Source organism: Aquarana catesbeiana, linkage group LG02, assembly GCF_042186555.1.
Source record: "Aquarana catesbeiana isolate 2022-GZ linkage group LG02, ASM4218655v1, whole genome shotgun sequence".
NCBI lineage: Eukaryota > Metazoa > Chordata > Amphibia > Anura > Ranidae > Aquarana > Aquarana catesbeiana.
The window spans coordinates 181657187-181681617 of NC_133325.1; the positions used below are offsets into that span (position 1 = coordinate 181657187).

At 42.4% G+C, this 24431-nt stretch overlaps 1 protein-coding gene across 1 annotated transcript in view; it reads left to right on the forward strand.

Moving 5' to 3' along the window:
• ERBB3 (erb-b2 receptor tyrosine kinase 3) overlaps positions 1-24431 on the forward strand; it is a 138593-nt gene that overhangs the window by 82000 nt on the left and 32162 nt on the right. Inside the window, exons 5-16 of the mRNA XM_073613974.1 lie at positions 3380-3445; positions 5995-6113; positions 6198-6336; positions 9372-9485; positions 10343-10463; positions 15568-15641; positions 15771-15861; positions 19709-19911; positions 22436-22568; positions 22660-22750; positions 22841-22995; positions 23427-23483. Coding sequence (XP_073470075.1) covers positions 3380-3445; positions 5995-6113; positions 6198-6336; positions 9372-9485; positions 10343-10463; positions 15568-15641; positions 15771-15861; positions 19709-19911; positions 22436-22568; positions 22660-22750; positions 22841-22995; positions 23427-23483 — 1363 coding nt within the window. The remainder of the gene's footprint in view (positions 1-3379; positions 3446-5994; positions 6114-6197; positions 6337-9371; positions 9486-10342; positions 10464-15567; positions 15642-15770; positions 15862-19708; positions 19912-22435; positions 22569-22659; positions 22751-22840; positions 22996-23426; positions 23484-24431) is intronic.

Below are 24431 nucleotides of genomic sequence, written 5' to 3' on the forward strand. Positions count from 1 at the left end.
AACTTTGATCCTACTTCAGTCCATTGAATATCACTGAAGCTGGATCAAATTCGGATCACCGTCTTAACAGACCAGACTTTGCCATGCGACTTGTGCTCTGAGATTCTTGAAGGGGAACTCCATGCCAAATTAAAAAAATAAACAGCATGGGTTCCCCTCCAAGAGCACACCAGGCCCTTCGGTCTGGTATGGATTTTCAGGGGAACCCCCACGCCGAAAAAAACAGCATTGGGGTCCCCCCCAAATCCATACCAGACCCTTATCTGAGCACAGAGCCCAGCAAGTCAGGAAAAGGGTGAGGACAAGCGAGTGCCCTGAACCATACCAGGCCGCATGCCCTCAACATGGGGGGGTGGGTGCTTTGGGGCAGGGGGGGCCCTGCGCCCCCCCCACCCCAAAGCACCTTGTCCCCATGTTGATGAGAACAAGGGCCACTTCCTGGTGGCACACCGCGCACCAGGACAGAGGGAGAAGAACCGGAGAGGGGAGAAGGATCGGCAGAGGCAGAAGACGTCAGCGGAGGAGGCAGAAGAGCCGGAGAGGGGAGAACAGATCGGAAGAAACAACGGAGCTGCCTTAATAAATTACTTTAAAAACGTGTACTGTGTTTTCTTTTTGAGACTTTTTTTTAGGTGAATGGGTAGGAGTACAGTGTACCCCATACTCATTCACATAGGGTGGGGGCCGGGATCTGGGACCGAAGGGCCTGGTATGCTCTTGGAGGGGGAACCCATGCCTTTTTTTTTAATTTTGTGTGGAGTTCCCCCTAAAGATTCATACCAGACACAGTGCCTGGTATTGTCGGGGATCAAAGTCGGATCCCTGTTCAATGAAGTCGGAATCATGTCGGAATTCAGATCGCAGGGTCGGATCCAAAGTGGTATGACTGTCGTGTCACACCAGTGTGAACTTGGCCTAACTCCGTATATATGTGTGGTGACGGTCACAAGCTAATTTCAGGTGCCGTACAGTTCAGCTCCACAAGCCCTTTTAGCAAATATTAGCTCGTGCCACCAGAGAGCCAAAGTAAACCTTGCCTTTGCACAACTTCTGCCATCTCTTATCCTATTTCAAGACAACAGCCATACCTCTGCATTAAAGTAAACACTTTATAAGATGAAGCTATTTTTTTAGCATTCATAAATGTTATCACAGTAGTGAAATGTCGCTGGAACCAGCTCTTTTGAAGCTGATCTGCAGCCAAAACAAGATGAAGTTATATATTTTATTTCTGTAATTTCTGTATTTTCTTTTTTTTTTTTTTTGTAAAATATTTTTGTTATTTATTAATTTCTAGGGTTTGCATTGAAAATCACTAGTCCCTTAGTTACAGCAAATTCAGGGCAGCAAGGGAATGTCTTTGACTATTGTGTGCAGAAGCCCTAATGAGTTAGAGAAATCACCAGCACACCTCCATCTTAATTTGTTCCACAGCAACATTACATTTATAGAATGTCATTGATTAAACTGAGTGGGTGGATCCTGAGCGGTGTTTTCACGAATATCACCCCGGACCACTCTACAGCCAGGCCTAGTGGCAATTCTTCAGCAGAAATTAAATTCAGTAGAAGATAAAGAATTAACATGGCAAATACATTTATAGTGCTCGCCCCGCTGAACATAACCCAGGTCTCCCTCACCAGTTCAGAGTCTGCAAGGCCCAACATTGGTTCCAAGCACACTGACACACACACACACAGGCTCAGTCAAGGGGTTGTCTTTTGTGAATTTATTGTACCAACCAACAGGAGAGTGGGATGGGGTGCAAGATAGTAAAAAACGCAAAACAGATATAGGACAGTCCTATATCTAAGCCCAGGTTCACACTGAGCTGCGGGAATGAAGCCATGCGAGTTCAGCTGAACTCGCACGATTTCACTACTGCATGTCAGTCCCGATTTCGGCCGTGATTTCATAAACATCTGTGTAGACTTCTGCACAGATGTCAATGTAAATCGCAGCCCGAAATCGCAAAAAGTAATACAGTAATCAGTGCAGCGCCACAAATACAGCGTTGCACCGATTAGGACGGTGCCATTGCCGACAATTGCCACCGATTTGACATGCAATTTGACAAGTCAAATTGTACCAGGTGTGAACCAGGGCTTAATCACAAAACCTCTAGCAGCAGCCTTTGTTGGAGGTGAAGAGGATAGCTTGTTAATCTGGGACTCTTTATGGGCAGCTCCAGTCCATACAGCAACTCCTGGCATTTAGCCCCTAAGCACATGCACACCCGGGGGTTGATTTACTAAAGGCAAATAATAGACTGTGCACTTTTCAAAGTGCAGTTGCCCTCTGCAAATGCATTTGCTCCAGGGCTTAGTAAATTAGGTAAAGCTTCACTTTGCAAACAATAACCAATCACGTGCAAGGAAAAAAAAAAAAAATGCATTTTTGCTTTTGCTCATTTAAATAAACTCTGGAGCAACTGCGCTTTCAGAGTGCAACAGCACTTTGCAAAGTGCACAGTCTATTTGCCTTTAGTAAATCACCCCTCTGGAGTCTTAAGCAAGGGTCCTACTCACAATGTCCAAGGACAGCTGACGCCCACCAGCTTCCATTAAACATTCTCTTGTGATAAAAGGATCCCTATTTAGTTCAGTTTTCATAGGTGAGGCCCTCCAGCAAGTATCTTTGAATCTGGATTCCCTTAGGCCCTCAGCCAAGCACCTGCCGAGGCCTAACATTAGCTCTCCAGTACACAGGCTACATCCCAAGACCAGAAGTCCCAGGACAAGAACACAGAGGAAGCTTCCCAAACATTTATCTTTTCCCATATCCTCATTCTGGGCGCCCCTCCCAGGGATTGGCTGAGAACAAATAAAAATTCATAACTTCAGTGGCTGACCCTCCTACCCTATTCTCTGGAATCTCCCAGAAGCAGGCATGAGTAATCAACCACCAAAGGAGACCTAAACAGACCTAGGAAGCAAATTACTACTTCACTGACTACAGAGGTGCCAAAAATGAAATATAACCTTTCTAGGGCAGGGTGCTACACATTTTACAAAAAAAATTTGTCCAAGTGTATGTCCTGGCATTTCCTGATAATTAGTTTATTGCAACCAGTCAGAAATATTAATGTGGCCATAAAATTTATTAGGAAAGAAATAATCCTTGAGTTTTCAAGGATCGCCTAAAGGCGGACAGGGTAGGAGCTAATCTGACATTCTGCGGTAGGGAGTTTCAGAGGATGGGAGAAGTTTTGGAGGTGAGCATGGGGAAAGGTAACAAGGGAGCAGAGAGGACGATTTGGCGATGTCTGCTGAGGTGGATGATGTAGCTGGGGGCAGTGTTGTGGATGGCTTTGTATGGCGTTAAAATTTATTTAGGATTCACAATATTCATTGACCATTCTTTTTCTTCATTAATGCAGGTAACGCTTGCCACCCTGCCTGTAATGGAAAGTGCTGGAGTGCAGAAGAGGGAGACTGCCAGAAATGTGAGTACTTGGTGTCTTGATATTCATTTCAAAACTCTATTGACAATGAAAGCAATGACGTCAGTAATCATTTTATACTAGTAGGGCAGGATTGCTGTAAAATATTTTTATGTGACTGAAGAATTCTCAAAGCCAAAGCTAAAGTGCTCTTATATGGGCATGCAGGTTATTTTAAAAAAATGGGATGAATTTATGAAGCCAAGAAAGTTGCTGCATGTTTGAGAACTGTGACGTTTCTGATTAGTATAATGAGGGTGCAGGGAGGCTACAAGGCACATACAGCATTGAAACCTCTCATGGGTCCTACATTTTACCCCAAACAAGTTAATAAATTAGAGGTATTGCCACAAATCAAGAGCTAAGATAGCTCCCGTTTTACTGTTTAGGTAAGTATTGGTAGGTCCTGTCATTGTTTAAAGTGGTTCTAAAGGCAAAATAAAAAAGGATATATGTGATGCAGCCTGTCAGTAGCATTAAAGCAGCAGTGTTTGTTTTTCCCTCTGTAACTTTTTTTTTTACCTGTTCCCTGCTGTTATGTGTCAACTTCCTTTAACAGACCAAGCTGTGCTGCAAAAATGGCAGTTAGAGGGTTGAGTCAAACCAAGGGGTGCTTACAATGGTCAGCTTTTATTCATCTATGTAAAGTTATCCCAAGAGATTAAACTGTTTAGTCACTTAAAGTGGAACTTTAGTCAGAAAATGAAGTCCTGCTAGATCACTTCAGGCTGACCCCTTTTGGGGGTATAGCTATGTAAAACATTAAAAATAAGTGTCTATACTGTTTAAAATCCAGTAATATGCTGTCTCACCCTGCTCTGCACATGCTCAGTTGCTCTCCATTTTTAAGCACTGCCGAGTTTGTAGAGGCCGATCTGCTGACAGCCTTAAAGTGGAGGTCCGTCCACCCCTGCAAAAATTAAAACCCAGCAGCTACACATACTACTACATACATGCTGCTGACTTTTAATAATAGGACACTTACCTATCCTGGAGTCCAACAATGTCACACCGCAGCTGGTGTTTCCATTAGCTGTCGGGTGCTGCCGCCGCCATTGCCAGTAAGGGAAGCATTACGGCTTCACGCCGGGTCCCTACTGCGCATGCGTGAGGCACTGCTGCACTCTCCTACTGGCCCGGCAGCGGGTGAAGGAGGAGGGAGGAGGAGGGAGCCGAACTGCTGATGTAATGTGCCACGGCATGGTCTCCCGAAAGTGGGGAAGGGTATCTGCTCCCCCCTCCCCCCCCCGAAAGGTGTCAAATGAGGCACCGGAGGAGGGGAGGAGACAAATGAGCGGAAGTTACACTTTTGGGTGGAACTCCGTTTTAAAGCAGAATTATACCCTCCTATCCTTTACAGCCAAGGAAGCTGCTTCAGTTTGAACTGCAACTGCCATTGTGCTGCAAATGCGATGTGATCAGTTATGACACCAGCCATTTGATGGCTTGACAGTTTGGTTGAGGACACAATCAAATGTGACAGTTTGCATTTCCAGCATTCCAGGAATTTTGAAACTGGCAAATTGATGGGTTTAGTTCTGCTTCATGATTTACTGCTGGGGCTTTGGGCTTCAGCAAAATGGCCGCCTCCAGCAAGGAGTAACAGGAGCATTGCTGGAGGCAATTTACACCACACACTAATTTTGGTAGCATTATTATTATTGTGGAATGTATGTTCCTTGCTAAAGAACATTATTTTTTTATCAAGTTGTTATGGGTAAAGTTTCACTTTAAAGAAGGTCCACCGAAATCTGCTAGTCTTTAACACTACCCCCAAACAGTTTTATTGTCAAAGGGTAACTCCATTGCTCCTCCATAGATAGATGAGCCACCCTTAAATAGGACCTGTGTTACTGGCTAGGGAAATAAGGGAATAATGACTAAAGGAGAAAAACTAAAGCAGCCACCACATTTAAAGTTGAAGTATAGGCTTATTTAGGTGTGCTGAAAAAAGTCGCTCCCCGCCACCTACTACCTATGTTACATACTATTTACAAAAGAGAGCGGTATAAATACTTTTTTTTTAATTCAACTTGGGTGATCCAGAAGCAGCAGCTCCCCTGCTGTAGGAGATGGGAGGGAGCACCCACAACAGCGGCAATGGACGCCGTCAGGTGACATTACAGCTCTGTGAATTCAGCGCTGTTGTTGAGTGCTCCCTGACACAGGGGAACCGCTGATTTTGGCTCATGTCAGGTATTTATACTGCTCTCTTTTCTAAATGGTATCCAGTATAGGTAAGAGGAAGAGGAGGTAACATTTTTAAGCAGACTTATATTAGCCTTTATGTCCACTTTAAGGATTGGTAAGCTGCAAAATATGTTTTTTTGGGGGGGTTGGGAGGGTTTAATATCGCTTTAACTCTTGATTGTAAAATATAGTGGTTGTCCAGTAATTGTTGTGTGATCAATTAAAGTTGGGTCGATTTGTAAATGAGTCCCAGATCTGGCAGTATTACCTATGGAGGTATAGCGTTATGCCAGCTGTTGTTATAGCAGAATTATGAACTTATTTTATATATAAGCAATCTACTGTATTCTCTCTTTCTGCAGTGACAAAGAACATTTGTGCGGAGCAGTGCAATGGCCGTTGCTATGGACGAGCCCCCACAGAATGCTGCCATGATGAGTGTGCTGGAGGCTGCACTGGATCCTTAAACACTCAGTGCTTTGTAAGTACTGTAAACTGAATTTCAGCCGGGGCCTCCTGAGACCAACCAAATATGTCCCTTACGTGTACCTTTTTTTACTTACAGTCTTGTCGCAACTTTAATGATAATGGAACCTGTGTACCCCGATGTTCTCAGCTGATTTACAACCCGGTGACCGGTCAGATGGAACACAGCCCTGATGCTAAATTCCAATATGGAGGATCATGTGTCAAGAACTGCCCCCGTATGTATAGGCAGGGACATATTTTCTGTATAAGTACAATTTTTGTATGCAGTTTATTGAAAATTCAGAGAGGACTGAGAAATGCAAAGTACAAAATAGGGCTGGCAATGATAACAGATGATGTGGAGAAAGTAAGGTGACTGTAGGTGATGCATACAGGAAAGCGCACATAAAGATACTTGTTTACGCAAACCTGAAAAAACGTAACAAATAAGCATATATAGCAGAGGTCTCCAAACGTTTTAGTACAAGGAACACATTGTATAATTTTTAAATATTCATAGGCCAAAAACAAAAAAATAAGTTTTATAAACGAATAAATAAAAGGTAAATGAATGAATAAAAATGCTCCACGAAATAACTTCATATCAGACACCCCCATCACATCAAAAGTCCCCCCCTCACATCAGAAGCCTCCCCAGCACATCAGAGCCCCCCCCGTACATTTGAGGCCCCCTTTTAGATGAGAAGCTACAGGCATCATCCAGATATCGTTTTTTTCTGCCGGCGATTCCCTACACCACAAGAACAATCATAGTGGCTGTTGAGCCACTTGATCATTCTTCCTGGCAACGGGAGGGGACACCCCCCCCCTCCCGCCGCCCTCTGGTGCTTCTCTGTGCTCTCCCCTGCGATCGGGGACCCGGAGAAGGAATCCGCAGGCACCGGAAGGAAGGCATCGAGATTTCTGAGGAACAGGTGGTCCCCGGCAATCTCTATGACTCTTGGAGGCCCGGGCGCGACTTTATGATGTCACATCCAGGCCACCTGATGCAAACAAAACCGTTTACTCAGCTGGAAAGCGTCAGATCGTTCATTTTTTTTTTTTTGATCTGATGCTTTCCAGCCCATTACAAGGGATGTTTACATTCCTTGTAATAGGAATAAAAGGAAAAGGAAAGTGTAAAAATAAAAAATAAAATAAACAATAAAAAAGAAAAATTAAAACACCTCCATCCCCGCAAGCTCGCACGCAGAAGCGAACGCATATATAAGTCGCGCCGGCATATGTAAACAACGTTCAAACCACACATGTGAGGTATCACCACAAACGTTAGAGTGAGAGCAATAATTCTAGCACTAGACCTCCTCTGTAACTCTAAATATGTGACCTATAAAAAAATTTGAAGTATTGCCTATGGAGATTTTAAAGTACCGAAGTTTGGCGCCATACCACGAGTGTGCGCAACTTTAAAGCGTGAGGTATCTATTTACTCAGCCTAACATTATCTATCAAATTATACAAAAGAATTGGGCTAACTTTACTGTTTTTTTTTATGCATGAAAATGATTTTTTTCCCCAAAAAATCATGTTTGAAAAATGACTGCGCAAATACCGTGTGACATAAAAAGTTGCAATGACCGCCATTTTATTCCCTAGGGTGTCTGATGAAAAATATATATAATGTTTGGGGGTTCTGAGTAATTTTCTGGCAAAAAAATTATGATTTTTACATGTAGGAGAGGAGTGCTGGAATTTGCGCGGTATGGAAGTGGTTAAATGGTCAGACGAGTGATTTTTTTTTTGGACTTTCTTGTCCAAATGTTCAAATGGAATTCTACTGGTGTAAAGCCAGCATTAGTATCTATATGTTGGAGATGAGTTTGGGGGGGGGGGTGGTTTCTGTAGTTTACCAAGAGACAATTTGAGACTATTCCATATGATTTCAGTCCAAAAACAGATACTGTGATGTCAGACTACAAAAGGTAATTAGGAGCTGAGTGCATTTCTGCCAACTCCGCAGGTATAGTTTTTGGACTAGCAGGGTCCTTAATAATTAAGGGTAAAACCTAGAGAAATGTACTTGTATTACAAAGATGCATGTTTCTTTTTTTTATGTTGCCCTGACATACATTTTAACTATGAAACTGATGGGTGTATTTGTTAAATTGTATATCAGGGCAAAATTAAAAAAAAAAAGTTTATTTTTATTACATCTCTGCAATATATGCACATTTCCCCATATTTTTTTTTTTTTAAGCTAGTAATTTAAAAAGTGGTTGATTCCGCCAGAAACCCAGTGACCTTCTTTTTGTTATGAGCTGACAGCGCTGCCTCTGCTGCACCGCACTGTCCAAATTCCAAAGTAGTGCTGTCTGCTCTGTCCAGATGACCAATGCTGGACAACGGATTTTTGCTATGAAGATAAGTAGAATGGGAGGTATTCTGTTGTCCAGCAGAGGGGAGCTGAGCAGCGCTGATAACATTGCCTGGGATTTCAGTTTGACTGACAGCAGCAGGAGACCAAGAAGTTAGTCAATTGGTGCTGCAGCTCGGACAGTGCTTGAGCAGTAAAAGGATCCCGATAAGTGCTTAGGAATGGGGGGGACAGGTTGTGTGCCTTGAAGTGATATTAAAGGATTGTTTTTTATTTTTTTTAAATATCAAACATGTCATACTTACCTCCACTGTGCAGCTCGTTTTGCACAGAGTGGCCCCAAACATCCATTTCTGGGGTCTCTCGGCGGCTCCTCCCCACATTAGATAACCCCCTAGGAGAAGCGCTCTCCCATTGGCTTACCTTGCGGGCACACTCCCGAGTCCAGCATTCGCCGTCCATAGAGGCCGAATGCAGGACTCGGCCCCGCCCCGGTTCCCGCATCATTGGTTTTGATTGACAGCAGTGGGAGCCAATGGCTGCGTTGCTATTAATCTATCTAATCAAGAGCCAGGAACCCATGGAGAGCGTGACGGCAGAGACACACCGACGGAAATTCGGGGCTCAGGTAAGTAAAACGGGGGGGGGGGGGGGGGGCTGGGGGTTCCGGCGACTGCAAGGTGTTTCTTCAACTTAATGCATAGGATGCATTAAGGTGAAAAAACATGAGCCTTTACAACCCCTTTAATGCAGGGAATTAATTAAGGTAAAAAACATTTTGACTTTAGAACCACTATAATATTCTTAAAGGAAGGTGTTTCTGTGTACATGCTCTTGTATTGGCTACATTAAGATTTCATTTTCTGTATTTATATCTATATTAGTTTTGCTGATATGATAGTTGTTAAGGGAATATGTGCCTTTTACTTACCCTAGATAACTTTGTGGTGGATCAGAATTCCTGTGTTCGCGCTTGTCCCAGCAACAAGATGGAAGTTACAAAGATTGGGGTGAAGATGTGTGAACCATGTTCAGGCCTATGCCCTAAAGGTATTGATTGGATTCTGAGGGCCTCTAGGTCCTTATTTATTACAGTAAATCAGTCAATGGAATAAAAATTTGCAATAAAAGTAACTAGACAGAAATAATGTTTCTTTGGCTTCAGTGCTGAAATCGAATTGGTTTTCATATGTAAAGTAGGGCATTAGTCCTTGCAAAAGCATAAGAATTTAAGGCATGAAACAGATCTGCTTCATATATTGTTCAAAATCTGGTATCTACCTGCTAGAGAACGTCAGCTACTTTAAATATAGTGAGTGCTTGTGATATCAGAAATTACTGTATCGTGTGGCAGCAAATCCTTATAGATGAATTCATAAAATCTGATTAGATTCTGATTACATGATTAGGGATTTCATTACTGAGCTAAGACCATTAGAACAAGACCTTACTTAGTATCTCAATTCTTTAAGTTATAAGGATTGCTATTTGCAGCAGTAAGGACTGAAAATTGCTTTTTAATTGCTAATAAGAAACTGTCCTATACAAATTCAGTTTGGATGGTTGTTTCTGTTTTTATAATGCTGTTTAATAAATTAATGAAACAAGCAGTTTTTCTTTAGGGTAAAATGACAAGTCTGCACACCGATTGTGTTATCATGGGTTTTTGCTGTACTGCTGTATAAAGGAACTCTAATGTTTATGAATTTAAATATATATATATATATATATATATATATATATATATGTGTGAAAAGGGTACATGGGCACAGCAGTACACAGAGTGTTATAGTAAATATTTCCCAGCACACTTTCATACTAGCCATTAAGATCTTTTGTTTTTTTGAACTTTTGTTTTTAAGACTCCATATTTCATTTATTATGATTCATCTCTTTCTGTTTCACAGCCTGTGAAGGAACAGGACCTGGTAGTAAATACCAAACGGTGGATTCTAGTAATATTGATAAATTTGTTAACTGCACCAAAATTCTTGGTAATCTGGACTTCCTCACTATTGGTCTAGATGGGTAAGATACACATTTATTTATTCATGTATATAACAGCACCACATTTTCTTCAACACCTTTCAGCACATACGACCATTCACATGAGTCCCTTCTATTTTAACAAGGTTCTACACTCACCGGCCACTTTATTAGGTACACCTGTTAAATGCTTGGTAACACAAATTGCTAATCAGCCAATCACATGGCAGCAACTGAGAAATGACAGGGAGAGCGTGCCCCTCATCAGGTGACCCGTGAGATCCCGTGCCCTTGTATAGAGCCGGGTGCTCGTCTGGTTCGCGACCAAGCCTGTAGTGCAAAGAAAGGAGAGATGTCGGCACTTCCAGCATAAAAAAATCTGTATCTTTATTGGGAATCCATTAGACCCCTTTCACACCGAGCCGCTTATAGCGTCGGCGGTAAAACGCCGCTATTTATAGCGGCGTTTTACCGTCAGATTTGCGGCGCATTTCGGCCACTAGCGGGGCGAGAAAGGGTTAAAACCGCCCGCAATGCGCCGCAATAGCGGCGTTTTGCCGGCGGTATCCCAGCACTGCCCCATTGATTTCAATGGGGAGCAGTGGTGGAGGAGCAGTAAACACACCGCTCCTTCAACGCTCCAAAGAAGCTGCTGATAGGACTTTTCCTGACGTCCTGCCAGCGCACCGCTCCAGTGTGAAAGCCCTCGGGCTTTCACACTGGAAACAATGGAGCAGCTGTTTGAGGGCGGATTGCAGGCGCTATTTTTAACGCTATAGCACCTGCAAAACGCCATCGGTGTGAAAGGGGTCTTAAATGCAAGACAAGACATACAGCCCGTGGCAGCAACTCAGTGCATTTAGGCATCTGGATGTGGTGAAGATGACTTGCTGAAGTTCAAACCGAGCATCAGATTAAAGAGGAAAGAGGATTTAAGTGACTTTGATCATGGCATGGTTGTTGGTGCCAGACGACTGGTCTGAGTTTTTCAAAAACTGCTGATCTACTGGGATTTTCACACACAACCATCTCTAGGGTTTACAGAGAATGGTCAGAAAAAGAGAAAAATATCCAGTGAGTGGAAGTTGTGTGGAGGAAAATGCCTTGTTGATATCAGAGGAGAATGGGCAGACTGGTTCGAGATGATAGAAAGGCAAAAGTAACTCAAATAACTACTTGTTACAACCAAGGTATGCAGAAGACCATCTCTGAATGCACAACACATCGAACCTTGAAGCAAATGGGCTACAGCAGCAGAAGACCACACCGGGTGCCACTCCTGTCAGTTAAGAACTGGAAACTGAGGCTGCACATTCGCACAGGCTCACCAAAATCGGACAATAGAAGTTTGGAAAAACGTTGCCTGGTCTGATGAGTGTCGATTTCAGCTGCCACATTCAGATGGTGGGGTCAGAATTTGGTGTAAACAACATGAAATCATGGATCCAGCCTACCAAATATAAATGGTTCAGGCTGGTGGTGGTGTAATGGTGTGGGGGATATTTTCTTGGCACACTTTGGCCCCTTAGTACCAATTGAGCATTGTTTAAACACCATGGCCTACCTGAGTATTGTTGCTGACCATGTCCATCCCTTTATGACTACAGTGTACCCATCTTCTGATTGCCACTTCCAGCAGGATAATGCACCATGTCACAAAGCTCTAATCATCTCACCACTGGTTTCTTGAACATGACAATGAGATCACTGTACTCCAATGGCCTCCACAGTCACCAGATCTCAGTCCAATAGAGAACCTTTGGGATGTGGTGGAATGGGAGATTCGCATCATGGATGTGCAGCCAACAAATCTGCAGCAACTGCGATACTATCATGTCAATATGGACCAAAATCTCTGAGGAATGTTTTCAACACCTTGTTGAATCCATGGCATGAAGAATTAAGCCAGTTCTGAAGGCAAAAGGGGGTCCAACCCGGTACTATCAAGGTGTACCTAATAAAGTGGCCGGTGAGGGTATATTAAAGTCTATTTGGCAGTCAAGATACCTTCCCTTAAGATCCAATTTGGATGAGGATCAGTTATGTTATTTAATACATTTCTAAGGGGAGACTGGAACACGGAGAGGGAACCAAGACAGTAAAAACCCCCATACCAAGTCAAATCAACTAAACTTTTGATGGTAAGAATAATTTCCTATGGGCTAAGGAAAGTCCTTCACACAAAGTGTGCCAATGATTGGTGGCCATTGTGAAAGAGACCAAAGTAGCACACCTTTTACATATACATAACAAAAAGTAGGGATTATAAGGGACAATTTTCATACAAACAAATGCATTATAAGCTAATTAAGATGACTGCTGCACCTAATTAAAATACCATTCCATTGTCCCCCCCAAAAAAATCTTCATCATTCGGTTCCTTTAACAAATTGGCACAACGTATTTGACAACTTTGCATTCTTCCATCATTGACTTCCTTTTGCAGTTCTCTGTATTTGGTCACATAACATTTCAAAGTTACAAAGAAAGTCAGTCCTGGAAGACTTCCCTATGCCAGCCGCTGTGATCACAGGTCTGAACATGGAGCAGATTGCTGTATAACACCCAGCATGTGTCACTGACTACAGATCCCGCTCTGATAGAGCTCTGAAGGGGGAGGTACACCCAGCTCAACATATTTTATATGTTCTGGTCTCACAGTCCAGTCTTCCTTTGCATCCAATAATTATACAAAGTACAACGTTAAAGTGTTACTAAACCCACAACAGTAAAATCAGTCTGTATATGCAGTAAAGCATGCTTCTTATACTCACTGTGGAACCTAAGAGGTTAATCCTCTGCATTGTGTAAAAAAGGCTGTTTGATCCTGTCTTCTCTGATCCTCCCCTTTTTCCACAGTCCCCAAACCACCTCCTGATAGAACAGAGCCTTGGGCGCAAGCTGCACATGCTCAGTTTGGTGTGTATTGCTAGAGAGTTTTCTTCTTGGGAGGCTGCACTGTCCAGACAGAGGGTCAGGGGGTCCTGCAGCCTCATAGGACAATCAGGGGAGAATGAAAACTCCTCCTACAAGCTTTAACCAGTGCTCAGTTGAACACTGATAGAAGTCACAAGACTGCTATATACTGCTGATGAGAAAAGGTATTTAGCCCTTTATATTTACTAAAACGATTGCATTTCCATGTTCTGTGTACTGTGGGAGACCAGATATAGTGAATACAGGGTCCGGGGTTTAGAAACACTTTAAGAACTAAAAAGTATGGCAAATGCTTTGCGTGATTACTGTTCAGAAAAGTCACTTGTCTTTTCACCATCAGGACGTCATCTAATTGTTTTTAGGAGCTAAGAATGCAATTTATTGGGGTTTTGTCTGTGATGTAAATATTAAGATATTGTTTAAATTCATGCTATCAAAGGGCCTTAATCAAAATCTTAAATTTCTAGCTTCATTTTAAATGCTAAAAAAATGCAATATGCCTATTGTGGGCGTAGGAGGCATCAACAGACCACCATGTTTGACCTCATCTCAGCCTTGACCTTCAGTTTGACCTCAAAGATCCAACAGGATCTGACTAATCTGGCCACCCAAATGTGTAGCAAAACTGGCACAAAGGACAGGATCTGCCCATGTGTGGGCAGCCTCAGTAGTGATTATGAATCACTGTCACATGACTACACCACTGGCAAAGCTGACATTGATCGAGTAACCTAGATTAAGCCTGATTATAGCAGTGTAAAAAAAAAATCTAGTAAATGAGGTAAAGGGTGGGGCTGTATACTGTTTTGTCACACAGTATATGCAGATTGCTAATAAACCGTACTGTAGTGTGAAGTCCTTTTTAACGACCTGGAATCCTCACTTTCATGTGTATAAAGCCTCCTACACACGGTACGATTGTTGGCAGGGGATTGTCTGTTGACAGACTGTTGTCCTAAAATCTTACTGTTAGTACGCTCCTTTTAACAATTGTTTTCCAATTTTTGGCCAACAAATGTTGGATGACAGGCTAGTAAATTTTCGTCGGACAACAGTATGATGTCTGATTTTCGTATGGTCAGTACACAAATCCGTCACACAAATATCACAAGTACAAACAGGCATGCTCGGAATCATTGCTTACCAAACACGAAATTAGAAGGGGCCCAAAGGGTGGCGCTCAAGAGCTGAAATTCCTCGTAGTACGTCACTACATTCGTGTTTGTGGCACGACAATTGTGTACTGTTAGTATGCAAGACAAGATCCTGGCACGCTCCCTTTTGACAAAAATCAGACTCTCAACAAACGTACCGTATGTACGAGGCTTAAGAGACAAGGGCATCATGTACAGAAGTATTGGATAAGCGGTTCTTGTTCATAGCAACCAGTCAGATTCTTCCTCTAAAGCCTCATACACACGATACGTACGATTGTTGGCCAACAGAGCGTCAGACTTTTGTCCGAAGGGCGTGTGCCAGGATTTTGTCTTGCATACAAATGGTACACAATTGTCGGCCAACAAACACAAACGTAGTGACGTACTACGAGGAATTTCAGCTCTTGAGCGCCACCCTTTGGGCACCTTCTGCTAATGTCATATTTGGTGAGCATTGATTCCGAGCATGTGTGTTTGTACTTTGGACTTTTGTGTGACGGACTTCTGTACTGACGATAGGAAAATCTGACAACAGTCCGTTGTCCGCCATCCAACATTTATTGGGGCAACAATTGTCTGAAGGAGCGTACTAACGGTAAGATTTTAGGCAAACAGTCTGTCATCACACAATTCCCTGCCAAAAATCTGATCGTGTGTACGAGGCTTTACACTTTTCACTTCCAGGGAACAAGCATTGGGAAATAGGAGTTCCTGTTTTTTCCTTTTATGCCTTCTATCTGTAGTAATAGACGGGTACTCATAGGTGACAAATAGCAAAATAAAAATAGGAGCATTGTCTATAGCAGCCAGTCAGATTTCAGCTGTATTTGTTCCAGCACAGATCAGAGAGTGAGAGATATCCGCCAAATGCCGCATATTGAAAGCTGTCTTATATTTACTTGCACCAGCTTTTTAAACAATCTCTTGTATTTTTTAAATTTTATTTAATCAATAAGAAGTTTGAAACTGCAGCTTGCCATACCATATTAAATATACCAACCAATAATTCCGATTTTTTTGAGATACTGTAACATAGTAATATATCATTTTAGGGATGTGTGGATGAATATCTCAGCTTTGGATCCCAACAAATTGAATGTTTTCAGAACAGTGCAAGAGATTACAGGTAGGAGGACCAACACTGAAATACTGAGATGAGTGGATGTAGTATGTTGGATGGATGAGCTATGTAAAAAAATAGATTTGTATGTACTATCAGATAATAAAGATAATGGTTACCCATCTGGCTTCTTAGGATACTTAAATATCCAGTCCTGGCCAAAGCATATGAATGACTTCAGTGTCTTCTCCAGTCTTACGACCATAGGAGGTCGAACGCTTTACAAGTGAGTGTCTTTTTTTATTTATTATAGCACTGTCAATTTTACACAGAACTTTACATATACATTGTACATTCAGTCACTATCCTCAAGGAGCTTACAATCTAAGGTCCCTAACTCACATACACATACTAGAGCCAATTTAGACAGGAGCCAACTAACCTACCAGCATGTCTTTGGAGTGTGGGAGGAAACCGGAGTACCCAGAGGAAACCCACGCAGGCACAGGGAGAACCTACAAACCCCAGGCACGTAGTGTCGTAGGTGAGATTCCAACCGGTGACCCCAGTGCTGCTAGGCAGAAGTGCTAACCACTTAGCCATTGTGCTGTTACAAGAATATTTTTGTTTATTTATTACAGGTACTTACAGTATATAGTGTCTTCAGCATTATTGTACATTCACATCAGTCCCTGCCCTCAATGAGCTTACAATCTAAGGTCCCTAGTTCAGATTCATACATATACTAAGGCCAAATTAGATAGGAGCCAATTAACCACTTAAGCCCCGGACTATTTGGCTGCCCAAAGAGCAGAGCACTTTTTGCGATTCGGCACTGTGTCGCTTTAACTGACAACTGCGCGGTCGTGCGACGTTGCTTCCAAACAAAATTGACGTCCTTTTTTTCCCACAAATAGAGCTTTCTTTTGGTGGTATTTGATCACCTCTGCGGTTTTTATTTTTTGCGCTAGAAACAAAAAAATAGCGACAATTTTGAAAAAAAACGCATTATTTTTTACTTTTTGCGATAATAAATATCCCCAAAAAATAAAACATTTTTTTTCCTCAGTTTAGGGCGATACGTATTCTTCTACATATTTGTGGTAAAAAAAATCGTAATAAGCGTTTATTCATTGGTTTGCGCAAAAGTTATAGCGTCTACAAAATAGGGGATAGTTTTATGGCATTTTTATTAATATTTTTTTTTTTTTACTAGTCATGGCTGCGATCAGCGATTTTTATCGTGACTGTGACATTATGGCAGACAGATTGGACACTTTTGGCGCGACATTTATACAGCGATCAGTGCAATTAAAAATGCATTGATACCTGTGTAAATGTGACTGGCAGTGAAGGGGTTAACCACTAGGGGGCAGTGAAGGGGTTATGTGTGTCCTAGGGAGTGATTCTAACTGTGAGGGGGGCGTGGCTATGTGTGACACGACACTGATCACCGCTCCCGATTACAGGGAGCAGTGATTATTGTCCTGTCACTAGGCAGAACGGGGAAATGCCTTGTTTACATAAGAACTTCCCCATTCTTCCTCTCCGTGAGACGATCACGGGTATCCCTGCGGAAATGTCCATGGGGCCCGCGATCAAACTCACGGAGGTCATGGCGGGCAAATCTAATTCGGCCGGCAGTGCGCGCGCACGCGCAAACCGCTTCTTAAAGGGCAGCGTACAGGTACGTTAATCTGCCTGTACGTGCCCTTCTGCTGACGTATATCGGCGTGAGCTGGTCGGCAAGCGGTTAACCTATTATATGGTCTTTGTAGTGTGGGAGGAAACTGGAGTACCCGGAGGAAACCCACACAGGCACATGGAGAACATATAAACTCCTTGCAGGTAGTGCCGTGGTTGGGATTCAAACCAACGGCCATAGTAGTTATATGCAGAGAAAAGCATGTGCATATGTTAAGATCACAGCATTATTTAGGGGGAATATTCCTTCTCTATAATATGAATCATTGGGTACAGGTTATTCAAAACTGATTATTTATAATTACAGTTTCTATTGCTCAATGTTTTCAATGTGATTCATCCTAAAGAATGTTAAAGTGTATGTAAACCTGAAACCAAAAGTGAAATATATTACAGATTATTAGTCCTTTAGGTGGTAGCTGCATTTGTTTCTTCTTTTAAAGTTTCTTTTGCTTTATTTTCACCCGGTGATCTTTGAAATAACACATTTTCTGTCCTTTGGTGGCTACATCACTCTTACACCCTATCTATGGAGGGAGCCATGATTGACACCCTGGGCTGCTCTCCTGATATGGACTAAATACAATAAAATTGTACTGAAGGAAACATGAATATTGCCACTGTTGTCCTGTCCTCCTAAAAAGACTAGCTGCCTGGGGTCTTGCTCATCTATTAGATTCAACTGAGTCTTTGACTAGGAAGAATATGCAGATCAGAAGTTCTGACTTCCCCCTGATTTTACTGTCTGCATGCTTGTTTCAAGTCAATGACTAAAAAGGTTAGAGACAGACAGGCAAATAGCATTTTCAGGAGGAGGTAAGGAATTGAAGCCCCTATTTTTATCTCTCATTTATCTCTCATTTATAGGAAAATGACTACATCTCTTAGATGGATCGGTTTTCTTTCCTGCAACAACGGAGGATTGCAGGAAAGCAAATTGCTCGATTCCCTCATCAACACAGTCAGTGTTGATGGGGGAATCCCTCCTGTGGAGCCATTGTATTCTCCCAGCAAGCAGGCCGGGAAAACACAGTGATTACTGCTAGCGGCTATCCTAGCTGCTAGCAATAATCGCATGTAAATTCAGACAGGCTGGTCATACCCAAGTTGATCGATCAAACAGCTTGGGTACATGCAGCCTGCCCATACTTGGTTCGAATTTTGCCCAGTTCCTGAGAAACCGGCTGAGATTTGGCTCTCCCCGCCAGCCTCCCTTCCCCCTTGCTGGGAGGACGCAATGGCTCCGCAGGAGGGATTCCCCCATCAATACGTGGTTGCAGGAAAGAAAATCCCTCTGTGGTCGGCCTAAGCTATAGCTCAGAGTAGGAAGGAATCCTGATCTTCACAACTTCCTTTTAACCAGTTACGGACCGCCTACTGCATATATACTATGGCAGGGCACGTGCCGCTGGAGTGCCACTCCCGCTGTGATTGGATGCAGTGGGAGCCAATCAACGGGTCCGGCGGCCGTGATGGCGACCCACCAATTGTTCACAAGCGAGAAGGATCAGCCATCTGTCTGTGTAAACAAGGTAAACGGCAGATCTGTCAGGAAGGGAAAGAGAGATCTTGTGATTCAGCTAAGCTAAATCATGGATCTCTCTTTTCCTTCAGTGTGACACTGCCCCACACAGTTAGTAAGCACCTCCCTAGGGAACATTTAACCCTTTGATCGCCCCTGGTGTTAACCCCTTCCCTGTCTGTGTCATTTATACTGTAATCAGTGCATTTTTTTAGCACTGATCACTGTATTGGTGTCACTGGTCCCCAAAAAGTGTCACTCAGTGTCCGATTTGTCGGCCGCAATGTCGCAGTCCCGCTAAAAATCGCAGATAGCCACCATTACTATAAAAACAATTTAAAAAATAAAAAGTCCCTAAATCTATCCCCTATTTTGTAGACGCTATAACGTTTGCGCAAACCAATCAATATACGCTTATTGGGATTTTTTTTTACCAAAAATATGTAGCAGAATACATATTGGCCTAAATTTATGAAGAAGTTAGTTTTTTTAATTTTTTTATTGGGAATGTTTTATAGCAGAAAGTAAAAAATATTGTTTTTTATTTAAAATTGTCTGCCTTTTTTTGTTTATAGTGCAAACAATAAAAAGCGCAGAGGCGATCAAATACCACCAAAAGAAAGCTCTCTTTGTGGGAAAAAAAAGACATCATTTTATTTGGGTACAGTGTCGCACGACCGCGCAATTGTCGGTTAAAGCGACGCAGTTCCGTATCACAAAAAATGGCCTAGTCAGGAAGTGGGTAAAACCTTCCGGAGCTGAAGTGGTTAATCATAAAATCCATCCAGAGCTTAAATAATAATTTGATTGGACTTAGCCCATATTGTAATGCCTTCATTTTGTAGTGTGTGTGTTTTTTTTATTTGTTCTTCAGGGTATGTGACTTTTCTTTTACTCTTTATTTCAGTCGAGGAGTCTCTCTTCTTATAATGAAAAACAGCAATGTGACATCTCTGGGGTTACGCTCACTGCGGGATATTAGCGCTGGGAAGGTTTACATTACAGAGAATGAGAACCTTTGCTATTACCACACTATAAATTGGTCGCGATTATTTTCAAACAGGCGACAGAACACTGATGTGAAGAATAACAAAGCTGCAGCTACCTGTAGTAAGTAGTCGTTTTGCTATGTATTTGTCTTCATGGTGATTGTATAAGAACTGCCCATATTCATATTGGATTAAACCTGTTTGGTGCCTTTGTTATTTGACCTGCGCCATTGTTTTGTATTAATTGTAACCAATATACCTAAAAGGAATTATAAATGGGCATTTGCTTCCAAAAATGTCAAATATATTCTCTTGCCTTTCCTTGATTAGTGGATTTGGCTAAATCGAATAAAACACCTCATTTTGTTTCTGTGATAAACTGCAAGCATAATGCTTATCTGTCAGTTGGAGTCAGGGTAGGGTGATTGGAGGGGCCAACAGCAGAGTCTGGTCAGCCTTCGCAATACAGTTGTTGGTAAATCTAAAGGAAATCGTACAATCAGATTTTAATGTGTGTGACCATATTTATACCCCATCCAGCCCAGATTTTTATGTCCTTGAACAAGTTGGATATTTCCCTTTACTTCTTGTCCTAGTAGCAATGTTGTCACCAAGATCGGTAGCAAGTGAAAATCTCACAAGGCTCCCACAGACAGCAAAACAAACCTGAGGAATCAACTCTTACCCACTCTGTACAAAAAGATAAGAGTGATACTTTTATTTAAAATGTAAGAAAATGCTAACTCTAACTAAAAAATGTTCCCTCCACCCTCCTCCTACCTATCATGACTAACCTGTAAAAAAAAAAAAAAAAAAAAAAAAAAAAAAAAGAGCTGTGTCCTTTAATCCACTTTGGTCACATGATCCAGCAGCTACAGCTCCCCTGTGTCAGTAAGCGGCTGCTGCAGGGGAGAGGAGAGAACGCCAACAGTGGCTGGGTTATGAGAGCCTATGGGTGACGTCACGGCTCTGGGAATTCACAGTCATTGTCAATCGCTCCCTTACACAGGGTAGCCAGAGCTGCTTAATCACACAAAAGGACGGGGTTTAAAAATAAGTATACAGATATTTTTTAGACAGGGTATGCAGGAGGAGGGGGGAGAGAACGTTTTTAAGAAGAGTTAGAGCTGATCTATGCCAACACTTTAAAGGATAAGTTCACTTTTGGGAACATGTTACATGTTCCACTCATTTTTTGGGGGGAACATGTAACAGGTTCCCACTCCTGCAGCGTCTCCCTGATCTGCTGCATCTAGAGACAGCAAGTGAGAGATCTTCTCCCCCCCCACTACCTGTCACTATTTTTTTAAAATGCGACTGTGTGGGGCTGTCGGCTTGTAGTTCTCAATGAACTACCAGGGCGCTGTTAAGTGCTCTGGTAGTTCATTGTCTCCTCTTGCCAGTGTGTATTTGTCTGCCCGTATGAGGTACGAGCAGACAGATACTGTACACTAAGAAGTCTGCAGGAGCCCTGCATGAAAATGCTTTCCATGCAAATAGATAAGTATACAGATATTTTTTAGACAGGGTATGCAGGAAGAGGGGGGAGAGAACGTTTTTAAGAAGAGTTATGCCGCGTACACACGGTCGGACTTTTCGTCTACAAAAGTCCAACGGACGCTGACGGACTAAAGCTGGCTGGTAATCCGATCGTGTGTGGGCTTCCCAGGACTTTCAACAGACTTTTTCAGCCTCAAATCCGACGGACTTTAGATTTGAAACATGCTTCAAATCTTTCCGACGGACTCGAGTCCGGTCGAAAAATCCGCTCGTCTGTATGCTAGTCTGACGGACAAAAACCCACGCTAGGGCAGCTATTGGCTACTGGCTATCAACTTCCTTATTTTAGTCCGGTGTACGTCATCACGTAAGAATTCGACGGACTTTTGTGTGATCGTGTGTAGGCAAGTCTGTTCGTTAGAAAGTCCGCCGCAAGTCCGTCGAAAGTCCGTCGAAAGTCTGTCGGACAGGCTGTCGGACTTTTGTAGCTGAAAAGTCCGACCGTGTGTACGCCCCATTAGAGTTGATCTATGCCAACACTTTAAAGGATAAGTTCGCTTTTGGGGGGAACATGTAACAGGTTCCCACTCCTGCAGCGTCTCCCCGATCTGCTGCATCTAGAGACAGCAAGTGGGAGATCTTCTCCCCCCGCTAGCTGTCACTATTTTCAAAAAAATGCAGCCGTGTGTGGCTGTCGGCTTGAGTGCTCTGGTAGTTCATTGTCTCCTCCTGCCAGTGTGTATCTGTCTGCCCGTACGAGGTACGAGCAGACAGATACTGTACACTGAGAAGTCTGCAGGAGCCCTGCATGGAAATGCTTTTCAGGCTCCTAGTGAAAAAAGCAATACATGCATATTTTTTACCTGCAAAAAGATGTGCTTTTGTTTTATTTATTTTTTTAAAAAGGTGACCTTATCCTTTAAGCTTTCTTGTATTATGAGTTATATATTTGTGCTCAGGATAGTTTGGCATTAAACTACTGGGGAAAGTTGTAGTAGATCAGTATTAAAAATGGGATCATTATCTTAACTCAATGAAGGAAAGCAGCGGTGCACTTAATGAACAACGTGTAACTAAACACAGCTTAATGTTTTTTTAGTATTTAAAATATTCAAATATTGAAATATGTATTTATTTATTCACAGTTCAGGAGAACAGAGTATGTGATCCACTTTGTTCTGATGCTGGATGCTGGGGTCCTGGGCCCAGCCTATGCCTGTCATGCAAGAACTTTAGCCGAGACGGCATATGTGTACCATTCTGCAATCTTTCCCAAGGGTAAATCTTGATAACGTTAAATATTTATTATTTGCTACTGTTTGCTGATTCTTCTTCATTACACTTCATCTATCTTTGTTTTTATGTGTAGAGATACGAGGGAGTTTGCTAAAGATGGCCTTTGCCTCCAGTGTCATCCAGAGTGTCAGAAAATGGAAAGGAGTCTAAGTTGTAACGGAACAGTGAGTATTGAATATTGCCCCTACTATCCCTCTGTATATAACTCTTAAATATCATTGCCTTGTATCATGCAATGTTCTTTATTCTGGCAGGGTGCAGACTCTTGCATTCAGTGTGCACACTTTCGTGATGGGTTGAATTGTGTGTCTGAGTGTCCTCATGGAGTGATGGGAGAAAAAGGACGAGTGTATAAATACCACAGTGCAAATAAGATCTGTTTGCCTTGCCATGAGAACTGTACAGCGGGGTGAGTTCTCAGTTGGTGTCCTCAATAGAAAACCAGTGTTAAAATGCCAAGACCGCCATTTTGCTTAAAGATAAAATCACTGTTGCGGATGCCTGGATACTCCTATCCATTTACAGCTGCCATGATAAGTGGCAAAACCCTTACATGGGAAATTTGCTTTCTCCTACTGCTCATTGTTTATCATCAATTCATGGATCACAAACTATAACAATAATACTTTTTTATTATGAACAAATGAGGATTATAAGGAATCCCCCAATGCTCCTTTGCACAAACCATATTATTCTTTTTAGAGTAATAGTATTTGACCTTTATGACCTGTTTTGGAGCATTCACTCTTGCCAACAAGGCAGTCTTGAGCTATCCTTGTGCATGATAATATTTCTGTATTGGTTCTGTATATGACATAGGCATCTCTTTCTGTGTAACAGGTGTGTAGGACCTGGGATAGACAACTGCATCAACATAGTTCCACATCCAGCTGAAAGGTAAATTTTACATATGACGCTAACTTTGTTAGGACATTATTATAAACACCTGCCTTGGAGGAAAAAAAAGAAATCCTGCCAAGTAGGTGCGAGGGAAAAGTAGGCAATGACCATTGTAGACATTATGCTTTCAGAATTCATTGAAACTTTTACTAATTGAAACCAAGAATATTGTGTGACTCTCTTACTCTCCTTCATAGCAATATACTGTATGCATTGCCTAAATACAGGGGCATTTTACATATCCAATAATATTCAAAGGAATTTGTTGTGCATGGTCAGATCAGGCTGTGCAATCTTGAGTTTTGGAGTTGTAGAGTCCAATTTTGTCTTAAAATGGTTTTCCACTTCCAAGTGCAAAGGATCTGCACTTTTTTTGCATTTACATCAATTGTTTGCATTGTCTATAACCCATTTCTTAGGTTGCAGACATACTTGGATCTCTCAAACTAAACATATTATGCACCCCACAGCCTGTGATTCTGTTACTTAACCTGCCAATAAAAATGGTGTGTTCTTTACCTGCCTGCAACGTCAGGCATTAAATGGTGGAGCACAAGATTATTGTCAGCGGGGAACAGTCAACATTCAGATAAGGCCTTCAGATAAGGCAAGTCAGTGGCTGTGAAAGATGGTAGACCTTTGACGACAACCAGAGAGAAACCAACAGTAGTCTACAAGAGTCACAAGCCCATGTGGTTGATTTACTAACTGCTCATAGGCTGTTCACTTTGCAAGGGAATTTTCACTTTCAAGGGGGAATTTTCCCTTAGCTTAGTGAATGACAGGCAGCAGCTGTCCTGCTCTGCTCCTCCACCGTCACTGGAGCACTGAGCTGTGGAGGGGCGGGGAGCGGCCGTCTCAGCCTCTCAGTGCGCGCTGAGAGGCTGAGACGGCTGTCAGTCCAGGCACCTGGTGGATCCAGAGTCGGGATGACGCAGTGCCTGG